The sequence below is a fragment of the Melitaea cinxia genome, chromosome 11, assembly GCF_905220565.1.
Source record: "Melitaea cinxia chromosome 11, ilMelCinx1.1, whole genome shotgun sequence".
NCBI classification, from domain to species: domain Eukaryota; kingdom Metazoa; phylum Arthropoda; class Insecta; order Lepidoptera; family Nymphalidae; genus Melitaea; species Melitaea cinxia.
In genome coordinates, this window is record NC_059404.1 from 98,163 (window position 1) to 125,249 (window position 27,087).

The 27,087-nt window shown below is 37.1% G+C and overlaps 1 protein-coding gene across 1 annotated transcript; it reads left to right on the top strand.

Annotated features, from left to right (window-relative positions):
• The first annotated feature begins 15,997 nt into the window (after positions 1-15,997).
• Positions 15,998-26,324, top strand: LOC123657858 (odorant receptor Or2-like). The gene is made up of 7 exons (XM_045593358.1): positions 15,998-16,046; positions 16,411-16,547; positions 17,025-17,548; positions 17,923-18,022; positions 24,189-24,287; positions 25,506-25,565; positions 26,136-26,324. The coding sequence occupies exons 1-7, from the start codon at positions 15,998-16,000 to the stop codon at positions 26,178-26,180; spliced, it is 1,014 nt and encodes a 337-aa protein (XP_045449314.1). The 3' UTR covers positions 26,181-26,324.
• The last annotated feature ends 763 nt before the right edge of the window (positions 26,325-27,087 follow it).

A 27,087-nucleotide genomic window follows, 5' to 3' on the forward strand; every position in this document is an offset into this window, starting at 1 on the left:
ACCTAACCCGAACCTAACCCGAACCTAACCCGAACCTAACCCGAACCTAACCCGAACCTAACCCGAACCTAACCCGAACCTAACCCGAACCTAACCCGAACCTAACCCGAACCTAACCCGAACCTAACCCGAACCTAACCCGAACCTAACCCGAACCTAACCCGAACCTAACCCGAACCTAACCCGAACCTAACCCGAACCTAACCCGAACCTAACCCGAACCTAACCCGAACCTAACCCGAACCTAACCCGAACCTAACCCGAACCTAACCCGAACCTAACCCGAACCTAACCCGAACCTAACCCGAACCTAACCCGAACCTAACCCGAACCTAACCCGAACCTAACCCGAACCTAACCCGAACCTAACCCGAACCTAACCCGAACCTAACCCGAACCTAACCCGAACCTAACCCGAACCTAACCCGAACCTAACCCGAACCTAACCCGAACCTAACCCGAACCTAACCCGAACCTAACCCGAACCTAACCCGAACCTAACCCGAACCTAACCCGAACCTAACCCGAACCTAACCCGAACCTAACCCGAACCTAACCCGAACCTAACCCGAACCTAACCCGAACCTAACCCGAACCTAACCCGAACCTAACCCGAACCTAACCCGAACCTAACCCGAACCTAACCCGAACCTAACCCGAACCTAACCCGAACCTAACCCGAACCTAACCCGAACCTAACCCGAACCTAACCCGAACCTAACCCGAACCTAACCCGAACCTAACCCGAACCTAACCCGAACCTAACCCGAACCTAACCCGAACCTAACCCGAACCTAACCCGAACCTAACCCGAACCTAACCCGAACCTAACCCGAACCTAACCCGAACCTAACCCGAACCTAACCCGAACCTAACCCGAACCTAACCCGAACCTAACCCGAACCTAACCCGAACCTAACCCGAACCTAACCCGAACCTAACCCGAACCTAACCCGAACCTAACCCGAACCTAACCCGAACCTAACCCGAACCTAACCCGAACCTAACCCGAACCTAACCCGAACCTAACCCGAACCTAACCCGAACCTAACCCGAACCTAACCCGAACCTAACCCGAACCTAACCCGAACCTAACCCGAACCTAACCCGAACCTAACCCGAACCTAACCCGAACCTAACCCGAACCTAACCCGAACCTAACCCGAACCTAACCCGAACCTAACCCGAACCTAACCCGAACCTAACCCGAACCTAACCCGAACCTAACCCGAACCTAACCCGAACCTAACCCGAACCTAACCCGAACCTAACCCGAACCTAACCCGAACCTAACCCGAACCTAACCCGAACCTAACCCGAACCTAACCCGAACCTAACCCGAACCTAACCCGAACCTAACCCGAACCTAACCCGAACCTAACCCGAACCTAACCCGAACCTAACCCGAACCTAACCCGAACCTAACCCGAACCTAACCCGAACCTAACCCGAACCTAACCCGAACCTAACCCGAACCTAACCCGAACCTAACCCGAACCTAACCCGAACCTAACCCGAACCTAACCCGAACCTAACCCGAACCTAACCCGAACCTAACCCGAACCTAACCCGAACCTAACCCGAACCTAACCCGAACCTAACCCGAACCTAACCCGAACCTAACCCGAACCTAACCCGAACCTAACCCGAACCTAACCCGAACCTAACCCGAACCTAACCCGAACCTAACCCGAACCTAACCCGAACCGAACCCGAACCTAACCCGAACCTAACCCGAACCTAACCCGAACCTAACCCGAACCTAACCCGAACCTAACCCGAACCTAACCCGAACCTAACCCGAACCTAACCCGAACCTAACCCGAACCTAACCCGAACCTAACCCGAACCTAACCCGAACCTAACCCGAACCTAACCCGAACCGAACCACCGAACCACCGAACCACCGAACCACCGAACCACCGAACCACCGAACCACCGAACCACCGAACCACCGAACCACCGAACCACCGAACCACCGAACCACCGAACCACCGAACCACCGAACCACCGAACCACCGAACCACCGAACCACCGAACCACCGAACCACCGAACCACCGAACCACCGAACCACCGAACCACCGAACCACCGAACCACCGAACCACCGAACCACCGAACCACCGAACCACCGAACCACCGAACCACCGAACCACCGAACCACCGAACCACCGAACCACCGAACCACCGAACCACCGAACCACCGAACCACCGAACCACCGAACCACCGAACCACCGAACCACCGAACCACCGAACCACCGAACCACCGAACCACCGAACCACCGAACCACCGAACCACCGAACCACCGAACCACCGAACCACCGAACCACCGAACCACCGAACCACCGAACCACCGAACCACCGAACCACCGAACCACCGAACCACCGAACCACCGAACCACCGAACCACCGAACCACCGAACCACCGAACCACCGAACCACCGAACCACCGAACCACCGAACCACCGAACCACCGAACCACCGAACCACCGAACCACCGAACCACCGAACCACCGAACCACCGAACCACCGAACCACCGAACCACCGAACCACCGAACCACCGAACCACCGAACCACCGAACCACCGAACCACCGAACCACCGAACCACCGAACCACCGAACCACCGAACCACCGAACCACCGAACCACCGAACCACCGAACCACCGAACCACCGAACCACCGAACCACCGAACCACCGAACCACCGAACCACCGAACCACCGAACCACCGAACCACCGAACCACCGAACCACCGAACCACCGAACCACCGAACCACCGAACCACCGAACCACCGAACCACCGAACCACCGAACCACCGAACCACCGAACCACCGAACCACCGAACCACCGAACCACCGAACCACCGAACCACCGAACCACCGAACCACCGAACCACCGAACCACCGAACCACCGAACCACCGAACCACCGAACCACCGAACCACCGAACCACCGAACCACCGAACCACCGAACCACCGAACCACCGAACCACCGAACCACCGAACCACCGAACCACCGAACCACCGAACCACCGAACCACCGAACCACCGAACCACCGAACCACCGAACCACCGAACCACCGAACCACCGAACCACCGAACCACCGAACCACCGAACCACCGAACCACCGAACCACCGAACCACCGAACCACCGAACCACCGAACCACCGAACCACCGAACCACCGAACCACCGAACCACCGAACCACCGAACCACCGAACCACCGAACCACCGAACCACCGAACCACCGAACCACCGAACCACCGAACCACCGAACCACCGAACCACCGAACCACCGAACCACCGAACCACCGAACCACCGAACCACCGAACCACCGAACCACCGAACCACCGAACCACCGAACCACCGAACCACCGAACCACCGGAAAACTGAACCATCGCTTATCATATGTTTTAAGATTATCACAACGTTAGCGTGATTGAAAATACAACCACTGCCATCTAGTGTGAAGACGACAAACCGATTTTTTATGTTTAATTAGTTCTTTCTTTAAATGTCGATCACAATACAAATTAGTGTATACATGTTAATGGTGAAGTTTGTTTTGTTTTTTATTTTTTTTTATAGAACAGCAACAAAGTACACACCGTATTTCAAGTACATATATACAATAACCGTAGTCTGAGTGTTACTTTGATCATAGGTGATAACTACATTTAACTAGCATACCCATATACCATAATATAAATAACATGCAAATGGCAAGAACTTAAGATAATGTTTTACAATTTAATTAACTACAATTAAAGATTAAAACACAAGGATTCAAAGAATTGAAGAGAAATAAAAGAAAATTAATTTGTACAAATAGTAAAAAAAAAACATACAATGGTAATTACCATATATATTACTATTATTATATATAACTATACTTATTTACTATATATATTATTTATTTACATATATATTTCATTATTTTTAAATGTAAGATATTTACGCATAGTAAGGACGGTAGATGGCACTGATAACATATAAATCTTTAAGCCTAGCGCTCTAAAAAAGAATTTCTTAGTGTACTGGTTAAGAGGACGATCGTGAATACATTTATATACAATGACGATGAAATATACAATGACGTTAAAAATTATAGATTAAAAAAAAACACTCTTTTATAGCTAATCGAACTAAAAAAAGTAGAAAATAATTTTTTAATTACAAAGAATATATATTACAGTAGTAGAAGATCGAACAATCAATCGTATTAATGAATTACTTCAAAACAAAACCACCCAAAAAAAATTTGTGCTTTTGATTTTTTTTCAATTATTTAAACTAAACTATAAAATATTCACTAATGCATGTAATTTTATTTTATTTTTTTTTATACTGTAATATAAATATATACCTTGAATAATAACTAAATAAAGAATATTTATTTTAAATGTTGGGCGTATGAAGGTTCATAACCACCTTGGACAGGAAGTAGAACGTGGAGAGAGAACGACAATGGCAAAACAGAATTTTTCTAGCAACTTTTTAGTTATTAACTATCAACCCGCTCGGGCTTCGCACGGGCAATGCTGATACCAAATATACTACAGGATGTCTTTATATACAACGTTCGCACCTTTTTGTTGTTATTAGATAATACAAACATGTTTTATTGTAAAGTTAAACGTCCATACCACGTTGAATACACCGGTTCTCTAGTCCGATCACCAAAGTTAAGCAACGTCGGGCGCGGTCAGTAATTGGATGGGTGACCGCCCGCTTTTTGTTTATGTTTTTTTTTTTCAATTAGTTTTTGTAATTTAGCTTAACATAAGAACAAAAAAAAAAATAAAGATTGCATTATGAAACTAAATTCTTATTAGAATATCTATTCTTCTTCCAAGTTCGAGATACGAAATGTAAACAGTCTATAATTTAAAAAAAAACACATCATGTTGCGCGTACGCAGCGTACGCCAGAATAGCTCGCAGACGACAGATTTTTTTCCGACCTTCTTGACAATTATCGTTATATTTTGGACAATTCATACACTATCTTTAAAAATTATAGCCTATGTGTTATTCTAATGTATAATCTATATTGGAATGAAAAAAAAAATGTGATACTAAAACCGTAAGAAAAATATACAACGGAAGTGACGTAATATCAGTCACACGACTGTATAATATGACGTTTGTTAAACTAAAATATTGCTAGTAAACTTTTTTTAAATTATTCATGTAATTTTATACTCTCGACAAAAATAAATAAAGACGTTTTTTTATTTCACTTAATAGTTTGAATTATTATTATTATTATTATTTTGTTTGATTTATTTTATTTTACGGTATTTGTTATTTTCTAAAATACTAAATTTCCTAAATACTTTTATGTACTTAATTAAAAACCAATCAACAAAATTAAAAAAAAATCAAGAACTAGAAAATATATATAAAATTCAACATTTTTTTTTCAAATTGTGTTGCTTCTATACTATCCGAAGGAACTTCGTTCCTACCTGATGTCCCATGACACCACATTATTTTTTTATTGTAAACTTTCATTGAAATCCATTCGGTAGTTTTTGCGTGAAAGAGGAACAAACATCCATACATCCATACATTCATACACACAAACTTTCGCGTTTATAATATTAGTAGGATTTATTGTTTCAAATTGTACAATAAAGTATATTTGTATTGTATTGAAAGTATTTTGCAAATTCTCGAGCACAGCCTCAAAATGGCGATCCATAATAGGGATGCGAATGTTATTGAGGATGTGCTCGCGAAACTGGCGGCGGGCGCTGTTTTAGAAAAATGAGAGTGGCCGTCGACAATGTGGTAAATTAACAATTTAGAGTTACACGTGTAAAGTATAAAGCATGTAGTGTGTTATAAAATAGTAATGCATAGAGCATGTAGCATGAAAAAAAAAAACTATAGTCGTAAATAATTATCTTCTTAATTATTAACCTACATAAATATATATGTATATATAGGTATATATATCTCTCACGGACCGTTTTGGACTCGCCATCGAATTAGAGAAAATAAGCTTTAGTTCGTAATTTGAAGCATGCAATGTTGAAATTAATTCGCCTCAACGCTTGAAAATTAAAAAGTAAATAAAAAAGGCATGATCACTTAAGAGCCTATGGATGTTAAAACTTATATTTAAAAAAATAGTTACGTGGTAAAATATATCTTTATGTTTAAATACTTGATTTCAATATAGTACTATTATAGACACACTACACAACTTCTTTAAAAAAAAAGAAAATCATTTAATCCTGACGATCCTTTTTTCTAAATAATAATCTAGTAATCTTCAATCTTTAGTAAAATGTCAAATCATTGGGATACTGATGTAAGATAGTATTTAAATCAAATCTGAATTTTTAAAGTGCGTCAAAATGAAGTCGAAAGGAGTCGGTTACATACGTACGTACGTAGCTTATTATTTACACGCTTTATATTATTTATTCATCTTATAACGATCCAATAGACACTCGTCAACAACGACAACAAGGAACACGTTGCGGGAATGTAAGGTCTATGCTTCAATTTATTATTGCGGGATATATTATACTCGGCGATTTCTTGATAAGGCTATAGACAATCGGGGTCTAATTATATTTTCGTTACAAAAAAAAAAAGAAAACGCGCTAACCTTCACTCATGCTCCGTTTCGCAGCGGAGGCTGGCTGAGCCGCTCCTCTACGCATTCGTTCGCGCGCTTTCGCGCGGCGGGCGAGAGCTACGCTCCAACCGCGCCTCCGGCTTAAAAAAAAAACACGGAGTAGGGCAGACCAAGACCACGTGGACAATGGGTGCTCCGATTCGGTTTTGGGTATTTCGCGAATTTCTATACCTATATACTAGCCCCCCCCCCCCCATTCACCACCTCTCCCCTCAAACCCTATAAATTAGATCCCGATTGTGTATGGAATAGCCAAAGCATTAATGTATAACGACTACTGACCTGATGGCATCGCATTATTTTGCTGCGTCGTTGAGACCAACTCTGCAAGCAGCAGGCGTATTTAATCTCCAATTACGTAATTTCAACCAGAGTTCAAACAATTCGACTTACATACAGTCATTTTCACGAAACATACACTTCACTTTACCTACAAATTATTAAGACGTAAAAAAAAATATCTAAATAAAATTCTATTAAGTCACATATCGTTAATAACTACGATTATTTTTACGATATTTACTAGCGAATACATAAACAAAAGGCATCCGAAAGAATAACGTCTAATGACTAACGGTCATTATGAGGCACAGGAGTAAGACTGTCATATTAGGGTTGTTCAAATTATTATTAGCCAATTGCACAACGCGCTGAAACCGTTACTCGTACACCTTTTTCAAATCGGTTCTTTCCCTCTGGGAATGTTTTTGGGGATATATTTTTTTTAGGGTATTTTCTTGGGAACTCTTAATTCGTCAGAACATAATATATTTTTAATATTAAAAAAAATTCTTCATTTATCAATTTACGAATATATTTTAGCAATTTATAATATATAATTCCTTACTAAAGCAAAGTATAAGAAGAAAAGGGAAAGTATAAACAAAATTTTTTCAATTTTAAAATCCTTTGAAAAATAAAATCTAATAAGAAAAACATTAATCTGAATGATTTTTAAATAATTTCAATTTTTGGTTTAGGGGGTTTGGTTTCCAATTTAGCGCGTACATACAGATAATGTAAATGATTTGACAAGTTACACGTATTTGAATGTCACTTAAATTAAGCATTTAATTTCATACTCAACTTTATATTTAATTTTTCTTTTGTTCTTAAGCCAATCAAATGTTACATGAAATTAATATGAACCAAGGTTTAGTAACGTTACCAATTACCGTTACAAAATAAGTTAATATTTATTGACATCTTACATTAAGTTTAAATTTTTTTTTACAGTAATTATGAGACGGAAACGCTTTAAAACGCTAAGTTTTACCAGTAAATAGAAGACAGATTGATTGTCACATAAAACTCTCGTAGATAACCGAGTTTAACTTTAGATAATTTACTTAGACCGATTGATAATACGTCGTTCACGCCATCTACAGCCTCCGCTCGTACTATTGCTGGTGATAGCGCCACACGATCACTTTGAAAATCAATTCTGTTATCTTAAAATGACTAGATAATAGGTAAAATAATTATGTATTATTAAATTAATTACATTTTAATTAGAAATAATTCAGACATTTTAAATAAAAATGTATATAGCATTTGAATATAGCACGTCTTGCATTTATCAAACTCGTAATATTCAGGTCACACTATGACATGATTGAGATTTCCCTTCAACGACAGTAGCAAAAGACCTTAAACAATACTTATATTATCGTCTTCATCATAAAATAGCAGTAACTCATCTTTACGTGTTAAAGAAAGCACATTAGAACTACATAATTATTGATATCTACCAACAGATGGCATGAGGTGCCGTTTAAATCGCGCTAGCGTTTCGTTCAGTTTAAAATGTGTTTGTTTTTACATCATATTCTAGACGAATTTTTTTAGAGACAATTAACGAGCTTACAAGTATGCAAGTACAAGTAAACAGGGATAAAACGACATTTTCTAAAAACGAATCCTAGCTATATCGATTTATTTCCCCTGAAATCCCCTGAATACTAAATTTCATGAAATCGTTAGAGCCGTTTCCGAGTTTCTGAGATATATATATATATACATAGTTCGAGGACATTTGTAGAAAATGAGGTCATGTCTCAAAGTTCTCATGTATCTAATGTATCTATGAAGGACATTCAAATTTGTATATAAAAATAGTACCACAAAAGCAATATAGATGGCAGAACTTGTCTTATTTCAACATTACAAAATTGCACAATTGATCGTTATCACTGAACGCCCCATAACAACCAAGTTTTAAAATATTATTATTTATTACAATCTTTTATTTAGTTATTATACACGTGTGGCGATGTTGCAAATTAAATTTGATCCATTTCCCGGTATACCGATTGAGCTGAAATTTTGCATACATGTGTAAATCGCGTGACAATGCAATATTATGATGTCATGGTGCTGATCTGATGATGGAGCTGGAAGGTGGCTATAGGTACTTCGCAATGAAACGGCACAACCTCATCGAGTATGAGCTCGTTTGATTCGCCTTGACGAGTACTTTGGTGCTAGATAGTATCCAGGGTCCGATGATGGAGCTGGAATATAATCATAGGAACTCAGTAATTAAACGTCATAACCCCATCGAGTATGGGCTCATTTGATTCGCCTTGACAAGTACTTTGGTGCTAGATGGTAACCAGGGTCTGATGATGGAGCTGCAAGATGATCATAGGAACTCAGTAATTAAAGGTCATAACCTCATCGAGTATGAGCTCGTTTGATTCGCCTTGAAGAGTACTTTGGTGCTAGATAGTATCCAGGGTCTGATAATGGAGCTGGAAGGTGGCCATAGGAACTTACAAGTCTTACGAGTCTCGATAGTTCTAACGTAAGATCACAAAAAATGCACAAAGTTAAAATTATACTTCAAAAATTGCGGGCAACTGCCGAGTGCCGAGAGGTTCCTACGCACGGATGCGTATAGGTAAACGATTTCCATTTCCATGGCAACGAACCCGCGCCACCCGCACTGCGACCCCGGACACTCCCGCGTGGACTGGTCATCACTTGTTTGCGTAAACAACACTCGTTTTTGCGTTGATGATTTTAATATCGTAGTTAAATAGTAATAGAATTATTGAAGTGTGTGAAGTTTCCTTTATTTGTTTTTTTTTTTGAGCCTCTGGAATGAAAATCTTATGTCGGTAAAGATCATTAATTAACATAAAAGTTTATTACTACACAAAAACTAAAAATTATTAGTACCTACTTTTGTAAGTACAAATAAAAATAAACATTAAAACAAACCAAACGTGTACCATTTTTCCTTTAGATTCTTACGTAATAAACATTAATCAAGGGGGAGGGGGTCGGCCTATTTTTATCTAGGTATTTTTGCCTGTCCTAAGCCAGTATTCCTTGAGAGGAAAGGGTAGCTGAGAGACTTTTGAAAAATAGGTATTTGAATAAAATGTTCCTGTCTCGCTGTATGTTGCCGCCGCGTGCCGCGCGCGCAAGAAAGGGACAACGGCAGCTCAGACCGTTTTAGGTATATAATTATTGACCAAAACAACATTTCGTAGTCGATTATTTTCTCCCCAAAACATGCCATTTTTAATTTTTTTTTTTTTTATGTAGGTAACTATAAAAGACTTCTGCTATGCCCGAGCCCCTATGTTCTCGATTTTTATTATTTTCTCTAATCGCTACATAGTATAAAACAAAGTCGCTTTCTCTGTCCCTATGTATGCTTAAATCTTTAAAACTACGCAATTGCTATTTTATTTTAATAGATAGAGTGATTGAAGGGGAGGGTTTATATGTATAAAACATGAATAATATAATAGAGGAACACTGATAGTTTTTGCAACCGTGCAAAGCCGGGGCGGGTCGCTAGTTAGTTATATAAAAAAGAACTATTTTCTCTAATTTAATTAAGTATACATATTTTGATTTAATTTAATTTAAAAGTAAAACAATATATTTAAATGAAAACAAAATATAGGTTCTTAAAGTTTTCTTTAGGTACAATAACCATTCTGGTGTGGTGGGCGTGTAGATACTTAGATAGATTAAAAATCATCAAAATCGGTACATCCAGTAAAAAGTTATGCGGTATAATACAACGTAGGTCGACGAAAATATAGTCAAGTAAAAACGCATTATTAGATATAACTCAAAAAGTAGTTTTAGATCTCAAATAAATTTAAATGGGACCAATTGATTGACACACACCATTTCGATTATTATTTTTTTGTCGAAATCGGTCCACCCAGTCAAAAGTTCTGAAGTAACATACAAAAAAATACAGTCGAATTGAGAACCTCCCTTTTTGGAAGTTGGTTAAAACTAGGAAGCGTGATGCCTTTTTTACATTGTGGCGGCAGTCACCTCATAGAACAAAATGTTTTATGAAGTCATACATAATATTATGATTGTTTGTCTGAGAGTCGGAAACTTACAAAGTTAATTTTGTTTAAAGGTAAATAAAGATTATGTCAAATTACGTTAATTACCAGAAAAAAAAATTGCTTATTAAGTATCGGCTACAGATCAGTTCTGGATATTAAAATAAAATTAATGGGTTGAGAAAATTTAAATAAAAAAGGTTTTTTATTCAATTGAATTTGAATTGAATTTATTTTAATTAATTTTCTAACACTATTTTTTTTATCTACGTAATTCATTCAACTTTCTTATGCCAATTCAATCCAAAAAAATGAAAAGTTCTGAAGTAATATACATTAAAAAAAATATACAGTCGAATTGAGAACCTCCTCCTTTTTTGGAAGTCGGTTAAAAATAAATAATATTAAACAATGTAATTGTGTTTACTCGCAAACGAAAAAAAAAACAACTTCAATTATATCGATAAGTAAAAAAAATAATAATTAAAAAAAAAACAACAAACCCGCCTGCGTGAAGAACAACTAATAGAAAATCAACTGAAAAAGCTGGAACAAGATAAAAATTCAATATGCACACAAAGTCAGCGAAATAAATAGAAACACTATCAAACATTTTGTGCTGTACATTTAAAATATATTAATACGGTAGTCCTTCGAAACTTTATGCAACGTCGTAGATAATATGCACGGTAATTTGCCAAGGTCGGCATAACGTTATTTTTGGAGTAACAATACTTCAGATAACGATATTGTGAATATTTCAATTCAAGTGCCTACCTATCACCATTTTTAATATCTAGCAAAAAGGCAAAAAATGGCGTTTTTTGTACGTGAGCCCTCCTTGAATACTTATTTTATTTTATTAATTAAAACCGGTCTGGGATTCGAACGTGCTCACCCTGCGGATCAAGATTTCCCTTTTCGATTCCTTAGTGAAGTCTGTCTTGCTCTTCGGCTGCGAGACATGGAAAGAGACAAAGGGTTTGACGTACAAGCTACAAGTGTTCGTCAACAAATGCCTTAGGTTCATCCTGCGCAGATTCTGGCCGAACACTATCAGCAACGAGGATCTCTGGAATCGATGCCACCAAATCCTGATCAAGCAAGAAATTGCTCAGCGGAAGTGGAAGTGGATAGGACACACCCTCCGAAGACCAGAGGACAGCGCCGCCAGGGTCGCGTTCACGTGGAGGCCGCGCGGGAGCAGGAGACGGGGCCGGCCGGCGCACACGTGGCAGCGGACTATCGACGCCGAGCTGCGAGCGGCCGGGCTTAGTTGGAGGGACGTGGAGCGAGAGGCACAGGACAGGAGCGGATGGAGACGTCTCACGAGGGCCCTTTGTACCACTGGGGTACCTTAGGACAGCAACATTTTGTAAATATTTCAAGCGCCTACTTGTTGCTTTTATTGGTTTAGAGCAAAAAAGGACAAAAAATCGCGTTTGTTGTATGGGACACTTAAATCTCTATTTTATTTTGTATTCAGTATTTGTTTAATGAAACAACTTTTTTCGTCACTGTGTGGGGGACTGTCCCCCCGTGACCATGGTTGCTGTAAAGTATCCGAAACGTCGGGAATCAAAAGATAATAATAAACCGCGATAAAATCCGAAAAAAGTTGTTTCATTAATTCAGTATTTGTTGTTATAGCGCAACGTAATTTGTGGAAATTTCAATTGTCTTGCTATTGCGGTTCTGAGATACAGCCTTGGTGACAGACAGACATACGGACGGACGGACGGAAGGACAGAAAGCGAAGTCTTAGTAATAGGGTCCTCTTTATCCTTTGGGTACGAAACCCTAAAAAATATTTGAAAGAAAAAAGTAAAAATATGTATGTATATGTAAAAAAAAACCACGAATGGCAATAATATCATAAAACTTTCATATTAGTGTAATACATCGCGAATTTGTAGATATAGGTATATATATAGATATATAAAAATTACAAATATAATCTATCTTCAAGTAAAATCTTCAAAAATACTGATCCATGAAAATTCTTTCACTAACCGATAGCTACACTATTCAGGAGTGATATAGGCTATTTTTTATTGTTATTCAACAAAGAATTCAGAGAAAAGTAATAGTATATGTAAATGAAGTCGGAGAAATACGAGCGCTATGAAAACTTTTATGAGATGACATATTTTACTAGTTGTATTTTCTCGAAAGAAATTAATTCATTAAAAAAAGATAAGAAAATGTTCGATTAAAAAATCTGAGAACACGTAAAATTAATGGCAAGAAAAAAAAGGAAACCATTTAAATATTTATTTTACAGCACATCTTCCGATACAGCTGATATTCTATACTGTTTTTAACCGACTTCCAAAAAAGGAGGAGGTTCTCAATTCGACTGTATTTTTTTATTTTTTTTTATGTATGTTACTTCAGAATTTTTGACTAGGTGGACCGATTTCGACAATTTTTTTTAATCGAAAGGTAGTGTGTGTTATTTGGTCCCATTTAAATTTATTTGAGATCTAACAACTACTTTTCGAGTTATATCTAATTATGCGTTTTTACTTGACGCTTTTTTCGTCGACCTACGTTGTATTATACCGCATAACTTTTTACTGGATGTACTGATTTTGATCATTCTTTTTTTGTTAGAAAGGAGATATCCCTAGTTTAGTACTATGATAAGGAATCTAGGATCTAATGATGGTATCCTAGAGAAATCGAGGGGAAACCTTTGAAAATCCGTATAACTTTTTACTGGGTGTACCGATTTTGATGATTTTTAATTTAATCAAAAGCCGATGTTTATTATGTAGTCACTAGTTTAAATTTCATCGAGATCTGATTACAACTTTTGGAGAAATCTTTGATAATGCGTATTTACTTGACTATTTTTTCGTCTACCTACGTTGGGTTACTTGTCGATGTAATTGAAGTTGGTTTTTTTCGTTTGCCAGCAAACACAATTATTAAATAATAATTTTATAATGTAACGGCAATTTTTATTCATTTCAATAATTCTGCTGATATCAAAGCTTACATAAAAGACAGGATTATATTAAATTAAAAGGAATTCTTAATTAATAGATTGTATAGCCTTAGTAATTATTCTTTACGAATAAGAAATGAACCGTCGCCTATGGCCTGAGGTCTTTTGCTCGTTATAATCTTTACAATTAATGATAATTCGATAGTCAACTAACTTTTTTGTCCGACTTCGCATTAAATAATTTGTACAGTGTTATTTCAGTAAGTATATAAAAAAAAAGAATTAGTTGTATATAGAGAAATAGCTAACTATGGCGCTGAAACCCCAAAGTGGGTCGTGGCCTCCGAAACGAGAACTCTCCTTCTTGCGGGTCCTGAGCGGTCTCTTGCCAATTATTTTTGACTTGTAACGCGCACAGGTCCACGTCAAATTGATTGAGCCAGCGATACTTAGGTCGCCGAACCGAGCCTCGGCCTGATGGTCGACCCAAGTAAGCCTTCCTCAGTCCTCGTTCCTCACCCATTCGTTCTAAATGATCAAGCCAACGGAGGCGTTGTGCTTTAATTTCTCCAAGTATATTTGGCTCGGCCATAAGTTCTTATAATTAGGCGTTCTTTCGGACTCTCCAGCTTCCATACTCTCGTTTGGTAGGACCAAAGATCCTCCTAAGAAGTTTCGTTCTATTGAAATAAAGTGGAATATATTCTTGACATAAACTGAGCGTGGAAAATTCTACTTAGGATAATACCTCGTATAGATGTAATACTTTACGTAATAGCTTCGAATGGCCAGTGAATGTAAGAAAAAATCTGAAAATTTTGAACTCCTATTCGGGCTTTTTCATAAAAAAATAAAATAAAAGCGGGATGATAATAGATAAAGAAAAAAATACACTTTAATAAGTCTACATTTTACTGCACAAATGAGCTCTTATTACAAGCAATTGTGTGAATTTTTTAACAACTCTGTGGAATCTTAGCCACAAGATGGACGTCTACGCGGACATCGGTCATGGAAAGGAAGGTAAAACGACAGATGAGGCGATAAAGCGATTTTCTCGTTTTATTGTTCTAAAAAATAAAGGTTTTAAAAATATAATCGTCAAATTGGATTTCAAACGCAGCAACAGTATCGGATAGTAAAATTTTCGAATGAATACCGACATTATTCAATATTATGTGAGGTGATTGTGGGCAACCGTAGAAATTATAATACTCCTATTAATTATTTTAATTAAAGAAAGGTAACTAAAGGCTGTAAGTAGAGGTCGAAATAGTACAGTTGAACTTAACACAATTAGAAATATAAAACAATAGCAGCCGGAACAAGCTTTGCGGTTACTTCTTCGTGTAGCTTTGTTAACCGACTTCCAAAATAAGGAGGAGGTTCTCAATTCGACTGTGTTTTTTTTTTCTTTTTTTTATGTATGTTACATCAGAACTTTTGACCGTGTGGACCGATTTCGACAAAAAATTTTTTAATCGAAAGGTGGTGTGTGTCAATTGGTCCCATTTAAAATTTGAGATCTAAAAACTACTTTTCGAGTTATATCTAATAATGCGTTTTTACTTGACGCTTTTTTCGACGAAAACGTTGCATTATACCGCATAATTTTCTACTGGATGTACCGATGTTGATAATTCTTTTTTTGTTGGAAAGGAGATATCCCTTGTTTAGTTCCATGATAAGGAAACCAGGATCTGATAATGGGATCCCAGAGAAATCGAGAGAAACTCTTGAAAATCCGCAATAATTTTTTACTGGGTGTACCGATTTTAATATTTTTAATTCAATCGAAAGCTGATGTTTGTCATGTGGTCACATATAAATTTTATCGATATCTGATAACTACTTTTTGATTAATCTTTGATAACGCGTAGTTACTTCACTATTTTTTCGTCGATCTACGTTGTATTACTCGTCGATGTAATTGAAGTCGTTTTTTTTTTCGTTTGCGAGCAAACACAATTATTTACGCACCGACTTGTTTTCACCTTCAAGGGACGTACACGACCTTCGCCGACACGTTCAAGATAATTCCGATCGTCATGGGAGTGGGGATGGTTTATCCCAACCCGAGGACGGAGAAGAGGCGCGTCGTTTGCATATGTAAGAATGTCAGTTTTTCTTTATTCTCATGCGATATAATTCCAGCTTTCTCATACAATATTATTTTCAATTTGCTATTTTAGTTAGTTTTGTAGGACTGCAGTCTATTAAAATGTTAAAATGTATAACAAACAAAAATAGACATCGAAGGAGGAAAATATGACACTAATATTAATAGGTTTGTGTGTAACATTGAAAAGGTTGAGTTGTTTTATAATTACAATTACATAGAAAACACAAACAAAGACTTTATGGGTGAAACACAAAGGAGTTAGTACCGAGCTAGGACACACACAACAGCAGCCTTTGAATGTATAACATACTTAGTTATTGAACTGTAAAATATATTATTTTCTAAAACCAGTGTTGATCATTGTGACCACGATTCCCCTGGTGGGAGCGATACTGCTGGACATCTACAACTCCTGGAACAGAGGAGACATCGTCAACATCATCCGACACAGCACAGTGGTGGGCCCCTTTGCGGGCGGCATTTTGAAGGTACCTAAACGTTTTATGTTGGATTTAGTTCATCGCGTGCAGTGTCGAAGTGTGCGACGTATGTCACATTTGCAGCTAACCGCTGGACGCACAGTGCTCAGATTATAAAACTGGATGCTGTCACTGAATCTATAGTACCCATGTACATATACGCAGTGACGTAACACTAAAACTTACAGCGTAAACTGTGTCATTTCACAAAAGTTTAATTTAATAACTACTTTATCGTATGAAATAAGACACAAAGATTGACTTTGTATAATAAATAAGATTTAAAAAGCTGATAAGTAGTAGTTACATTCTGCGTCACTGCTAGTAATCAATTATCAATACTAATTAATTTATTTATTTGGGAAATTAGTGTAGTATCACATATAAAATTGATATGATTTAATTAACGTAGGTTTCTATCAAGTTCCATATTTCCGAAAAACAACAACACGGGCAGGGAAACAATAACAAACCCTCTCCCCACAGATGTTCCTCATGTACTACAAGAGGCACTCCGGTCAGTACATCATAGAGGAGATCGACAGCGACTATTCGCACTACAATAGCCTGCCGGAGACCTACAGGAGAATCATCGATAAAAGCTTAGAGAACAGTTTATTTTACAGCGAGAAGTGTTGGGCGCTAACCGTCACCGTGTGCGTGATGGTGTTCCCGCTGATGGCGGCCACGCAGACCACGTACAACTGTCTGTTCTCCTCGGAGCCCATCAAGTACATGGTCCACGACCTTATTGTGCCCTTCGTGGAGCCCAATCAGAGGTTCGAGTCGCCCATCTTCGAGGTGGTGTTCGCGTACATGATGTATGCCAGCCTGCTGTACGTCATATACTTCATCGGCTATGACGGGTTCTTTGGGCTGTGCATCAACCACGCTTGCCTGAAGATGGAGCTGTACTGCCGAGCGCTGGTGGAAGCTATGAAGGAGGATGCCGACATCGCCATGCATGAGAGGATAGTGCGCGTCGTACAGGAGCAGATCAAATTGAAAAGGTTTTTGGGAAGTTTTCTTTAAAAGTCTCTCCTTAAGGCGTTCTGGCGTTATACGATAATCACATTGACGACAATAGCCGCGAATTCAGTTCTGGCTCAGACCGGATTATATTGATTTTATTCTGTTTGTTTGCCGTCGTCGGACGGGTCGGAATGTATATTCTTAGTGATTAAAAAAATTTTAGCATAAAGAATTAACAAATTCATTTAAATGAGAAATTTAACAAAGTTAATAATCAGTATTTTTATACATAAAGTATTACTGCGAGTTTATACAATAAAAAAAAACAAAGTGGGTAGAATTGGAGCACTCAGCGTACACAGCGATCAAATGCGCGCATGATTTTTTAATATTTAAATTATCGCTTTCTTAGGTTCGTGGAGCTAATACAGGACACGTTCAACTTCTGGCTCGGACTCATCCTCGTCGCTACGATGATTCAGATAGGCACGTGCATGTACCTCATATCGGAGGTGAGCTTCGTTATTCACTGTTCGATATTACAGTAACGACTCTTCTATCGTTTTACGTTCTATAACATCATTTTTACTGTAAATGTAGGTTTACCTACTTTGTAAATTTACAGAGAAAACCTAAAATAAAATTTAAATAATATTTTTTGTTATTTCAAAATTTGCTCAAACACCCATTTTTGTTCTTTCTTGGTCCTAAATATTAACCCTAGAGTGATCGCGTGGATTACGTACCTATGGTAATAAATTTTTGAAACTGAAGAAAAACAAATATTGGAACGAAGTTCCTTACGGCAGGCTTGACAATTGGCTGGGCGACCGAACTGAAAAAAACGTGATACTACAACCGTAAGAAAAATATATAACGGAAGTGACGTAATATCAGTCACACGACTGTATAATATGACGTTTGTAAAACTAAAACATTACTAGCTATAAAACAAATATAATACATATAAACTAAAACATTACTAGCTATAAAACATATATAATACATATAAACTAAAATATTACTAGCTAGTAAACTTTTTTTTTTAATTATTTATGTTATTTTATACCGTCGACAAAAATAAATAAAGTCGATAAAAATAAATAAGTTTTTTTATTTCACTTAATAGTTTGAATTATTATTATTATTATTTTGTTTGATTTATTTTATTTTACGGTATTTGTTATTTTCTAAAATACTAAATTTCCCAAATACTTTTATGTCCTTAATTAAAAACCAATCAACAAAATTTAAAAAAATCAAGAACTAAAAATATATATAAAATATATATAAAATTCAACATTTTTTTTCAAACTGTGTTGCGTCTATACTATTCGAAGGAACTTCGTTCCTACCTGGTGTCCCATGACACCACATAATTTTAAAACATATTTTTATTAATTGTGCAAACGTATCATCACTGCATCTTTATTAACTAAATATTGTCAACAAAATATTATTACCTACAACTTGAAATGAACTCTGAATTGATCCAAAAATCACCTTTTACACGTTGTATGGCAAAAGGCCCGCATTGAATGTAGTTTATAGTGGAAATCGGGGCACAGTTAGACGATATCAGTCAAATTCAAAATGTACGCCGTACGAGTACGGTCACTGTGACACAAAACACAAAATATATTACGGTTATTGAACGTACGCATCTACCAGCTACCTATAAAGCTTTAGCTTGGATAGCACTCCGTTCTAGTTTTACTTTTATTATTGAATGAAGTCATTTAGCAAGTACAGCAATATATAAAGCTATGTGCAGTGTGAAATGTGTGAATAGTGACTTTACATGGTCAACGTGATTATTTAAATTGGCATAGCTTTTTGTTTATGAACCGACTAACTTTTGCCCGTGGCTTCGCTCGCGCAGGAAACCTACCTAAGAAAGTACCTAATGGTTAAGACTATTTATTTTTTCAGTCTATGCTGAAAGTACTTCTTTGTATACTACATTAGATGTTCTGCCTTCAGATGCTAACATGACCCAGTTGTTAGATGAGCTCACTCTCGAGCAGGCCGCGCAACTGGCCGTGCGAGAAGCAATCCCCCCTAAGATTAATTATGTTATAATGGTGTATATGAAGTTTCAAAACTTATGATTACTTATTTTTTATTGGAGTACACCTACGAAGGTTCGAATTGAATAATCACCCCATAGTGGTGAAACGGGAGTTCAGATTTTGTATTGGGAAACAATTTAATAAATTTTATGTCATGTCCGCCGTCTTAGACTTCGAAATAACTGCTATTTTCGCAATCAACGTCCCAAAAAACATAAATAATGACACCCATGTCGATTATTAGGTTTATTTACCCCATTTCACTTCCTAAGGGGTTAATTTTCGGAAAATCACGAAAGACGTATTTGCTTATTTATTTTTAGAAGTACTCCTACGAAGTTTCGAATCGAATTAATAAATAAATAAATAAATAAATATCTACACAATACACACACGGTCGTCTGTTCCTAAAGTAAGCAACTAAATGCTTGTGTTATAGGTAACAGCCGACTGGTATAACTACATTTTTCTTTCGATAAACATACTTATAAATAATACATATCGCTTCAACCTGTAATATCCCACTACTGGGCATAAGCCTCTTTCCCCATGTAGGAGAAGGATCAGAGCATAATCCACCACGCTGCTCCAATGCAGGTTGGCGGATATATTCTCTACTAAGAGTAACGACCACTATCAGGTGTACATGATAACAACCTGGCCCGACGGCTTAACGTGCTCTCTAAGGCACGGTGGGGAGACCCACTAGGACTGCATAAACACCCAGACCACGGCAAACACCTGTATGGCCAACACAAATGTTTGTCATGTGCGGGGATCGAACCCGCAACCGCCAGCGCAACAGGTACAATCCATGGCTGTGACCTCTGCGCCAACGCGGCGTCAATAATACATATATAAATATACAAATAAATATTTATGTTACACCCTGACTCGGGGTGGGAATCGAACCCACAACCCTCGGAGCAGAAAGCACGGTCACCACAAACTGCGCCAACAGGCTAGTCGTGTCTGTTTAATATTGTTTTGCCATACAAATTTTCAACCACCATTTTACCCCTTTAGGCGTTGAATTTCGAAATATCATTACTTATTCCTTGTATACATCATAAAGGAAAACTCTGTGCGAAATTTCAGCTTCTTAGGTCTAAGGATTTGGGCTGGGCGTTGATGACTGAGTCAGAACTTGTCTTTTTATATACATATAAAGATTGACATGAAACAAACACTAAATGTTAAGCTAAAGTTCCCACAATATATTAATAAAAACCAAATCTAAATCGAATAAGCCGTTTCTGAGATTAGCATTACTAATGCACAGACAAACAGACAAAAATTCTATCAATCATTGTTTTGGGTATTACCGTTGATAAAGGTCCCAATAATATTTTTTCTCATATATCTTAAATGTACAGACAGCGACCCGTTACATTTTTATTACCTATATGTATTGATGAAGGAATAGCCTAGGAGAATACTTTAATCGGTGAGTTAGATAAAGTTACTTATTTCACTTATTCTAATAAGTACTTTTCACTTATTCTAATAAGAACGAATATTTACTCTAGACTAGTTTTACATGTAACCAGGAATAGTAGAATCCTTCAAAAATTTCCACAAGTAAATGTAAGTAAATTAAATTCCAGGGCTACGCGTTGGACCTGAGATACTTAATATTCATGACGGGCACAGTCGCGCACATCTACTTGCCTTGCCGATACTCAGCCAAACTTCAGCACATGGTAGTGTCGTTTCCAATTTAACTATCAATATAATATAATGTGATTATACTAAATCAAAATTGATGTCACCTAACTGCAACTTGTGCGCTTATCTTTGATAATAATGAGCCAATTTTAAATCATAACGAGGCGAATGTCGGGGGTCTGACACAAAGACAAACACTCGGACTGTGACGAGTGCTTAAAGCGAGTCACTCATTAGGCGGCCCAGCATCTTCAATAATATTGACCAATGTAAATGATTGCACAATATTGATGAACGTGTATTGAAACATTGCGCAGTGATTTAATAAAACTTTGAGCGAGCTTAAATTTGATTGTGCAATATTTTTTCTTCCACCGTGTAGGCTTATTATAGCGCAATATTTTGTTGGGGCGCCTTATGTCTTTAAAGCGTTTTCGACCCTCATATTATGGTCACGTGCTCGCGAGCCTCGCGCTGGCGTAATAAATAAACGAGGATCAACTCGTATAAACGTGTTTAAGCACGAATGTACATATTGCTTCCACTTCATTATTGTAATAACATGGCGTTAGTACAATAATGAAGGGGAGCAACTCGTAGAAACCGATTTTTGACATCGAAGAGTAAATCGCGCCGACATATCTGATTGTAAGTATTAAAAAATAATATTTGAACTACCTATATACCTACCTATTAAATAATAACTTAAAAAAGTGTGTGTCAGCTCCGACGCACGACTGGAGTTTACCCCTTCAGATCGACTGTCTAAATAGGCGCAAAAAAGGCTTACTAGTTTAAGAAAAATATTAATAGCATATCTATACTAATATTATAAAGCTGAAGAGTTTGTTTCTTTGTTTGAACGCGCTAATCTCAGAAACTACTGGTCCGATTTGAAAAGTTCTTTTTGTGTTAGATAGCCTATTATCGAGAAAGGTTATAGGCTATATATATATATATATATCATCACGCTAAGACCAAACGGAGCAGAGCACCAATGAAGAATGTTTCAAAATCGGGGGTTCTTTTTTCCTTTTGAGAGCTTCCGCTGCGTGCGCTGTGAAACAGTTACAGTTTCGCAAAAATCATGTATGACAGAATTGATCATCTTTAAAAGTTCTAAAAAAAGTCTGCGACAGAATATATCTATCTTTTAAGGTTGGCTCACTATAACCTTTTTTATGCTAACCAAGTTTGTTCTAAAATAATGCATTATTTTCGAAGATGTTTTTATAAACATGATATTACTCCTTATCTAAATAAATACGTTATTCATCACAAGTATTTAATTTAAAACATAACAGCCTTTTTACATAATTCGATTTCAATCAGTATCTCAGGAGATATCGCAGTTTTAAAATAACATCGCAGCAAAATAATGATCAAGTATTGCGCGTGCCTCTGTTCCACGCGGACGAAGTCGCGCGCAGAAGCTATACCTATAATAATAAAAAAATTTGATGGTCATTAGATGGTAAATTCAAACTTGACGTTCTAGCTTTACATGAAAAATTGTGTGCACCGTCAAACCCTTTAATTTGACAAGTCGCAGAGCCACGATATATCTATTTCGAAATGTCGAGCTGTAGGACCAAATCCTATTTATTGCACATGTCTTGAAATGCACGTTTTGCATGCCACACTGCGACACATTCTCTGACGATCCGTTCTTTCCATTTTCGTAGTTACTATTATTATTATAATCATCATTTCACGTACCGTACCGTGGTCTCTAATTTTTGTCTGTCTGTCTTTCTGTTGGCTTATCTTCGGAGCGGCTGAACCGATTTTTATGGGATAGTCATTAGAAGACAAAAAAATATATTATTTTCAAATTATGAAAGAAAACTGAATACAAGTTACGAGTAGATACTAGAGTAGTTATTGTTTTACTTGGCACCGACTTCAAAATTATAAAATATTTATTTAATCATTTCTGATTAACTAAATCATAATACGAATTACTTTGTACTAAGTAAATTTATTTTTCACTTTTTAGTTTCCTTTTTGAAGTCGGTTTTTTTTGTTAAAAATTATTTTATTTGGTGCATCGCTCTGGAACAAACTTCACTACATAGTACAACAAAGTCGCTTTCTCTGTCCCTATGTATGTTTTTTAAGTTTTTTTTAATAGATAGAGTGATTAAAGAGGAAGGTTTATATGTATAATACATACGTAATATAATAGAGGAACATTGATAATTTTTGCAACCGTGCGAAGCCGGGGCGGATCGCTAGTCCTAAATATATTCAGCTTAGTCCCTCTATCTACATTTTTAATAAGAAGCTGTAACAATACCTCCTCGCTCAAAGTAATCCGTAAATATTTTTTCATTAATATTTACTTTTATTGTGTATTGTATAATTTATTTAGGTTTTTAATTTATTTTGGTTTTTATTTTCGAGAATCTGTATATTATCTACATTACTGCACTATCTTAGCCTGCTATGTAACATTCGTTTTCACCATCGTAGGCTGGCAGAGATCTCTTCTAGATATAAGTGCACCGTTGCTAACTAAATTTGTATATAAATACTGTACTAACTGTAATAACTGTACACCAATTTTAAGTGCAATAAAGAATATTATTGTCACTCGCTGCAATAGTGTCGGAAGTCGACATATTATTTTAACAATATTTTATAAATTTTCATAGCTATGTTTAATTAATGTTAATTTTATTTAAAATATACTTAAATTGAAATAAAAATAATATCGAAACTGATGTGTAAATTGTAAAATATGTGACGTCACACGAGGTAGGGAATGAGACATCCCCTACCTAGTTGCGACCAGCTGTGACAAGGCCACGGAAGAGGTCCAAAAATCGTCAAATTCGAGTGACATACTCGTAATTTTTGGATAGCCGTTTATTAAAATATATATATATAGAATTTGAAAGTATAGACATTTATTAAAATATTAATAAAATTTCAGTCCTTAGAGACGGCAACGCAGATATACTGCGCGGGCTGGGAGTCTGTGTCTTCTAACAAAATCAGAAAATTCTTAGTGTTCATGATAGCCCGAGCGCAGGTGAGAGCTCTTTACTTTAATGAATTATTTCAATTATTCTCTATTATTCTGTTACTACGAGTATTCTTGTCGTACAGTCTCTTCTTTAAATGCCAATTTTATATTAATACTATTAGGGGTCATCCATTAAACACGTAAGACTCGAAGGGCGGAGGAGGAGGTTTGAGGGGCGGTAATGAGTTATCACATGTATTCATTATTCGACCAAATAAAAAAAAAACAGATAAAATTCTGTCTGAAAATTTGAATAACGATTGATTTAAATTTGATCGGAATATTAAAGGTTATTTTCTGAAATTTTCAATATAGGTACTTTGCACAAATAATTGTGTTTGCTCGCAAACGAAAAAAAAAAACCGACTTCAATTACATCGACGAGTAATACAACGTAGATCGACGAAAAAATAGTCAAGTAACAACGCATTATCAAAGATTACTCAAAAAGTAGTTATCAGATCTCGATGAAATTTAAATGTGACCACATGATAAACATCGGCTTTCGATTAAATTAAAAATCATTAAAATCGGTACACCTAATAAAAAGTTATTGCGGATTTTCAAAACGTTCCCTCGATTTCTCTGGGATCCCATCATTAGATCCTAGTTTCCTTATCATGGTACTAAACTAGGGATATCTTCTTTCCAACAAAAAAAGAATTATCAAAATCGGTACACCTAGTAAAAAGTTATTGCGAATTTTCAAGAGTTTCCCTCGATTTCTCTAGGGTCCCATCATCAGATCCTGGTTTCCTTATCATAGTACTAAACTTGAGATATCTCCTTTCCAACAAAAAAAGAATTATCAAAATCGGTACATCCAGTAGAAAGTTATGCGGTATAATACAACGTAGGTCGACGAAAAAAGCGTCAAGTGAAAACGCATTACTAGATATAGCTCGAAAAGTAGTTGTTATATCTCAAATAAATATAAATGGGACCAATTTGGCACACACCACCTTTCGATTAAAAGAAAATTTGTCGAAATCGCTCCACCCAGTCAAAAGTTCTGATGTAACATACATAAAAAAAAATACAGTCGAATTGAGAACCTCCTCCTTTTTTGGAAGTCGGTTAAAAAATACACGAGATTTTGTGTTTATGGGGGCAGAGGTAGTATAATGCTTACCACATATCACCAGTAGGTTAAAAAGTTACAAAAAAAAACAGCACGTGTATAATGGATGACCCCTAAGAGTCCCAAATAAAGTTCTGTTTCAGATACCTCTCGAGATAACTGCGTTTAATCTATTGATATTCGACATGAACTTGTTCGTGAGGGTGAGTCAGTTTATTGTTTGTAAGTATTACAAAATGCGAAACAGCCCAATATGGTTGTATTATAGATATACAACAAGAGCTTGAATGTTATCGATTCTCAATCATTTGGCTTCTAGTCGGTTTTTTAGTATAATCTACAATATAAATTAGCTGTAGTAGTTAGTAGCCTTACTATAATTACAATTTACAACAATGAAATGAATTTAACAAACAATTCAAACTAGTTTTGAAATTCTACTTCAATCAACTTCAATAATATTGAGAGATTCAACTGTAATAGCACACGTCATAAGCGTATTTACCCTAGGGCCAAAAGAGCCATGGCCAGGGCGGCATTTGGCGAGGGGCGACGTAAGTCGAGCATAATCGATTTATACACGAATTGATAATTATTTGCTGTAATAGATTTGTATATAAAAAAGAGTTCAGCCGGAAACGTGAAATTAATAAAAAACCATTTTATTTTATTGGACAGGAAACTTTGGCCCGGAGCTCTGAATCTTAAAATACGCATTAGCTCATGCAATCACTGCTCAGTACACAGTCTACACACGTGTATTATTGTTTCAGATACTGAATTCTTCGTACTCTATGTACACGCTGCTGCGCTCTTAAGGGCAAGGAGATTCATTTTTATTGATACTTTTAATATTTTTTAGTTTCTTTTACTAACTACTGTGTGCACTCACTGAATACATTACGTATTATCATCTAGTTTCACAGTGTAATTCCTAAAATTAATACAATACTGAAATATTATGTATTTATTGATGAGTTCAATTACATCAAGTTTTATTGTGAAGTACATATTAAAGTTATAATATTTTTTAAAACTCGGTCGCCAAACAAGCGTACAGCCCACATGATGGTAAGTGGTACGTAGCCATAGCCTGTATACGCCTTCAACACCAGACGCTTCCTAAACGAGTTGCTGACCCTAATCCCAATACCCGACCCTCCTCAGGAGCTTTGGTCACATAACTCACCACAGGAACACAATACCGCTTGAAAGCAGTGTATTTAGCGTGTATTTAGCTGTGATCTTCTGTAATATGGTGAATGTTTCCTATCATTAAGTTTTGAAACAGGAAACAGAATTCTTACTTCGTAAGGGAATTAATTCTATATTCTATAAATCTGGAGCAGCCCGCCTGGGCAAGTACGTCGACCTTATATATACATTTACCCAGAATTTCCTAAATGTGGGGCAAAAACAAACAATTGTAAAACTCGATAAGTACTAGAAAATTACTAGATTTTTTTTTTCGTTTGCGGAGGTATCACATCAAATTTCTTTAAATGTAAAATATCAATTATTATCTCAAGTCCGGGGGGGGGGGGTGAATACCCCACCTTGCCCCACCGCGCGCCGTGAGTACGTCCACGCTAGCGTTCCTCTTAATGAATAAACGTGACCAACTAAAAATAATACCTTTACATTTAAAATAACAATTACAATACATGTAAAACTTTAATAATTGTTCTAAAGTACTGAAAACCTCGAATTTCTAAGTATAATATT